This window comes from Hemitrygon akajei, chromosome 5 (genome assembly GCF_048418815.1).
Source record: "Hemitrygon akajei chromosome 5, sHemAka1.3, whole genome shotgun sequence".
In the NCBI taxonomy this organism is placed as follows: Eukaryota; Metazoa; Chordata; class Chondrichthyes; order Myliobatiformes; family Dasyatidae; genus Hemitrygon; species Hemitrygon akajei.
In genome coordinates, this window is record NC_133128.1 from 163,474,268 (window position 1) to 163,480,336 (window position 6,069).

At 36.8% G+C, this 6,069-nt stretch overlaps 1 protein-coding gene across 1 annotated transcript in view; it reads right to left on the minus strand.

Moving 5' to 3' along the window:
• znf804a (zinc finger protein 804A) overlaps window positions 1–5,499 on the minus strand; it is a 272,515-nt gene extending 267,016 nt beyond the window's left edge. Inside the window, exon 1 of the mRNA XM_073047049.1 lies at window positions 5,089–5,499. Within this exon, the coding sequence (XP_072903150.1) occupies window positions 5,089–5,199 (111 nt within the window). The 5' untranslated portion in view covers window positions 5,200–5,499. The remainder of the gene's footprint in view (window positions 1–5,088) is intronic.
• Between the last annotated feature and the right edge of the window lie 570 nt (window positions 5,500–6,069).

The window sequence follows — 6,069 nt, forward strand, 5'->3', positions numbered from 1 at the left end:
ACTGAGGGGAGATGGTGTGCACCATTGAAGCCTAGTTTTATAAAGAATCACTGACAATGTGGTGAAATCATCTTCCTGCCCCCACCCCCAAATCCACTTCCTCCTGCCTTTTCTGCTTGACAAGCCTTAACGGCATCTGCCTTTAATCTTTCAAGGCACCCTTTACAAATTACCTGCTCTAATATGAAATTCCATCCAAAAACACCCTTACCTAAGCAAAGGTTTTCCCATGTGTATAAAACCTAACATTCAGCCAAGCTAAACATTGCATGTTTCATGGTTAATTTTCCCTTGGTGTCATTTTTAAACTCAATTTTAGAACTCACCTGTGAGTCAAAAGATGAAAATGGCTGTTTAAATGTAAAGAATGTCAGAGGAGCCTGGAGATCCAGAATAGCCCGGTAAATGAAATTGTTGGCTCAAAAAGCCTCCTTCAGGAATAATGATGCAACCAGATGTAGACAACATATCAATTTAATTGCTCCAATATAGGCCTTACATAGAGCACTTCTGCTGCTTCCAACATAGAGATTTAAAAAAAAATTAGGCAGCTTTGTTCAGCACTGCTCATGTTAAATCATTAATCTGAACTTCAATAGTTTGTCTTAAATTCTTCATAAACCTGCATTAATTCTTATTGCCTGTACAAGAACATAAAATTGCAACTAAGTCTGAACTAATTAAATGACAGACAGGTGTTCTTTAAGATTATTAAAGCACACATAAAGAGGAATTTAGTTTAATCCACATTTGGAAGAAGATTATGCAGCAACTTGTAAATGCAGCACATCCATCAGGAGCTCTTTTGAATCACAAAGTAAAGCTGCCTTAAAATAACTTTTCCAATGAACTTAAAGTGATTTGCATTGATTTTGTTATGTCTCTTCATTAAAGGAATGAGCACGCACATTTTTTTAAAAACACATTTCAGATAGCTTTCATTTTCTAGTTCTTTTCCTTGAAATACATAGTGAACGTATTCAGCTCTTAATACATCAGGTAGCAGAACTGAACAACAGATGGAAGTTGCAATGCATTAATAATGCCTTCCTTCCCACAAACTGTGATATGAACCTCTTGCATTTTATTTATCTTGTTCCATGTGAAAGAAAATTTCTAAACTGGAGGTTATATATATTACATAGATTACTTTAACCCAAAATGTAAGATACAGTGCAATTCAGAATCATAATTTTCAATTCAAAGCTGGGCCACCACTATTAGATTAAATAATGATGTACATGAGGTTTTACACTGTTTAAATTAAAAAATAGATGGATTTTATCATTCAAACTAATACACTATTCTTGAATATAAAGTGAATAAAATAATGTAACATGTAGAAATGTAAAGTTCTGAGTCAGAGAATTAGTTAAATAATGCTAATAATTAATCTGTGCTTAATCTATTACTGAACAAATTCCAAGCTGTCCACTTTCTGTACCACTGTGTAAGTTTTCAGATATCACACAAGTTCATACTGCACAATATAATTAATATTAAAAGTAAATTTAAAATGTTTAGTGAAGAACACAGGACCATCGTGTTCCTCCCTCCCTTACACCCCTTTTCACCCCAACTGTCCCCCTACAAATTTTCACACATTTTCAATGCATCTTAAAATTGAAGTGCATGCAACACAACTTTCTACGGCTGGAATAAGCCACAAGATCAGTTACATTAACTGAGAATAAATGTTGATCCCTCGCTTCAGAACAGATTCTCTGTTGTGCAACAGCCAACAGTCCAAAATAGAACTTGTAAAATTCATTCAATTAACACAAGTTATTGTGAACGATGGGCATCTGTGATTCCAGTCTCGCAACTGAGAATGTTGCTCCCAAATAGTTTAATTTAATGAGCCACATGCCGAAGCTTTGCTTTTACAAAATGAAAAATAAAGTTTTACAGATCTTGCTTTGTGATTTTACATTCAGTGAAACAACCCTTTAAATAAATCCTGAATTGATAATTCAGGAATCCTGAAATGAATAAATCCTGTAGATTACTGAAGCACTCCATAAACTTCAGTGGTAATCACTACCAACAGTCTTGGCTAAGTGTGTTCTGTTCACTTGAGATGGAATTCAAGGTACAGTATTGCAACACATAAAATATATCATTTATCAGTCTGTCTCTTTCACGCTTTTTAGTATATACTATATGGCTCTAAACCATCTCCTCTTGCTGACTGCTGCCACAGTCTGGTAGCTTTTCAAAATACTAACTTTAGTCTTAAAGATGAAATCCTTTCTTTGTTCATTGTGAATAAAAATAATAATAGCACAGGCCCAATGTGTTGTATCATTCTGTGCATACAAGTAACTAAATAACCAAGTTTTAGTCCTTACACTTTGGTTTAGTAGAAAACCATATATACCTCATCCTTTTTAAACCTCATTAAGCGTATGCGCACCTGATTATTTACAGAGCACTATTATAACATCTGACACTCCCAAATCTCACATTTATTTTTGATCGTTTTTCTAATGTTTTCAAACACAAAAATCATTTGAGAATCACAATATATTTGAAATCTCTAATATTCAAACAGCAAATGGAAACCATTAGTTGTCAAGTAACAAAAGCATTTATAACACATAAAACTAATGAAAATATGAACTATCTTCAGGTAATTGTAGTACAGCTTACTACAAACTGGTCTTGGAAATTAGATTACTTGGGGACATGGGTACAAGGATAGGCCAGTCAGTCTGATCCAGGTCTGTTTCACCATTAATTAATCTGTATTCTGATCCTGTTTGCTCCCCTTTGATCCACATCATTTGATCATTTCCTTTATCAATCCCTGCCATGTAGGGTGCAATTAGCCCAGTGCCACTGACTCTTGGGGGAATGGCTTTTCCAGGACTTCACTCTCCATTGTGCAAAAGCACTTAACTAAAATTCTCATAACTGGCTTAGCTCTAGCTCTGTGGTTAAATTCACTTTTACTCCATTTCCACCAGCAGAGGAGATAGCTTTTCTGGGAACCCTTACCATACTGTCCTTTTGTGTTGATTATCTCAGTCAAATAATCCTAGAACCATTCTAGTGCACTAAAATGCAAGTAAAGCTTGTGTAAGACATCAATTTAATTAAACACATTGAGTATTCTAGTGCGTCTGCACTGGAAGTGTGCTGCCCAAAAATTTATGCACTTTAGTTAAGGTATGCCTAAGGTTGGTGGAACATCTTAATAATGTGTTCCGCCAACCTTAATATTTTAAAAACCTATTAAAAATAAGATTCCATTCTCCTTTTTGAATCCCTTCTATGTGGCATAGTTTTACCATCCTTCAGAGGCCACAGATGCATGATTTGTGCGTTTCACAATTCTTCCTTTTTAATCTAAGAATTTTGCTGATTTTTATTAGCCCTGGAGAATTGTGACTTTGGTCATTGTCACCATTTCAAATTTGGAATGCACATAATTACGATGGTAAAAATCTGAAGATGCTGATATAGCTGATTTATAGAATTGGTATACATTACGCAAAGTGTCAGGAAATATTTGCATTTCCAATTAACATTTTGCTTAAATCTTTAATTAAAATGTTTCTAGATTGGCTGGTTATTTTTATTCATGCTGGTGACCTGCAATCACTGCAAGCTTGGAAAACGTTCTCACATTCTGTTTCTCAGTATGTTCCACACTCCAGGCTATCCATTTGCTGGTGTGGTTTCAGTAATCATAGAGCTGAACCATAGGAACTCATAACATATATACCGTCTACGCAGCTAAAACACTATAGTACAATGTCTGGAGTTTTTTTAAACAATGCCTTTTCCATTATCTTTCCTTTGCCAAGTGAGTTTACAGCATAATTACACTAGCTGAAAGCCAACGAAACTTCTAAAATTGATGTAGTTACAGTTAGTCGCCACCAATGTACTTACCAGGTACTATGCGAGCAGGCAAAACAGTTGCTATGCCCATATGTGCATTATGGTGTAATTAGTCCAATTAATTACTATTCTTGCAAAAATTACTTGTTGTAATTTAGTAAGTTTAGCTCTATTCCCCCAAAGTCTTAAGGATGTATGTTTAATGTTGTTTCTACTTGACAATGTTCTAGGCTTTTAAGCTTTAAATAAATTTGATTAAAATACAAATGAAAATAAATCCCATCTATTAGTTTTTGGCTCAGCTGTAGCTTTTTCAAAATCAATTATCTTGTTAATTTGTTGATCTTACTCTGTAATGTGAACTAACACGAGAAGAGCAAGTGACACACCCACACTGCTCTTGGTAATACAAAGTATTGTATAACTTCATAAAAAAATGTTAAGCAAGTAGGTGTGAGTGAAGGCAGTACTGTACAATATTCTATTGGACTTGACTGACTAAACCATCCAAAAGGCCATTTTAAGAGATTTCCCTGTATGTGCTTTAACCAGATACATTTCACTTTCACCATTTCACTCTGCAGTTTGTCTCATTTCACTCTGCAGTTTGTCTCATTTCTGGGATGGGATAAATTTAGACTCAGTAAGCAAACAGATGAAGTGTAAGCAAGTTGCTCTCATCTCATACTGCTGCTGTTAGGCAGCCCAGCAATGGTGACAAATTAAAGGATTATGGAAGGGATGAGATGAAAATAAAACGGATCTGCATATAAAGCAGACATTGTTGCTATTTCCATGACAATGAAATAACAAATAGTTAAGCACAGCCCCGTCATACAATTATCAGAACCCTGCTTGCATGGCAGTTGGCCCTGGATGATTTGGAGATCTCGCAAAAGCACTAAAGTGAGAATTGATTTAGCTAAAGAACCCTAAATAACGCAATGGCAGGTAATTACATTTGCTGTATGTTACTAGCATCGCAAGCCCACCGCCCCCACCCCCGCAAAATATTTTATTGCAGCCATTTATTGATTAAGTCATCTTAAGTCATTGCAAGTAATCGAAGCACATATCAGCTTTCTCTTACTTCATTAACCCAAAAACTACTGAGAAAAAAATTGCAAACATGATGTAGATTCCACGCAGCACATACCAGCGAGATAAACAAGTAAAGTTTAAGCCTTAAGTCAGTTGCGCAATTAACTTTCTGCAATAAGCTTAAAATAAAACAAATACCAGCGTCTTGCTTCCATTCTTGCAGAGTGGGCCCCGGAAAACTCCCTTGATGTTTCTGAAATGGCCATTGCTAAGGTGTGTAGAGCTGATGACAATATAGTAACACGCCATATGGTGCTGTAGCTCCCGTGCACACAGTGCATACAGTTCAAGTGGACTGCAAACGAGAAGCCTGCTGATGATCTGAGCTGGGAACACACAGCGCTCAATGAACGCTGCTCCTCTTTTTCTCTTGTTTCACTCTGGTATATCAGCATAAGCAAATGAGGCATTAGCTAGTCATCTTTCCCGTCTACTGCTGATTCGTTCTGCTTAAAACAGTGCACCCAATCTCTTTGCATCTCCGCTGCGCGAATGAGAGTTCTAAAACCTCAGTCTCTCACAGGCATAATATTACACACCACAAAGAGCTGCTGGTCCATAGCACCGGGCCAATGGCAGAAAGCCACTAGCCCAATACTGAAAGCTGTCTGAGAAGTACATATGTCACATGCTGCTTCTACACATTACTGACTCAGCCTCACAGAGCTGTGCACATGGCAAGTCTTGGCCAACCAGCAGACAGCTGCAACAGCATTCATAAGAATCATTGCAAGATCAGTGCAGGTAAAAGAGTTTCATAGGGATCTAAGCAAGAACTATAGTTTGACAGCTGACAGCAATCACACCGCAAGACAGTCTATTCTACCTCCGTGCATCACCAAATAGAATGATTATTCATATCACAATCGCATAACGCATTCAGTCTGACAACATAATATATTTGAGGGAGGGGGCATATTTGAGGACCTCACAAGAAGAACAGCAAATCAGGGCAGGTATTTCTAAACATTGTCTCCAGGCAAAACGTAATTGAATTGCCTCATTTACTGTTACACGAGCCACCAGAGAGAACTCATTGAAAACATTGTTTTTGCCCGACTGACACGATATTGAATGTGCTGTAGCTGTTTTCACAACGATTCCTGTGAAATACAGCCT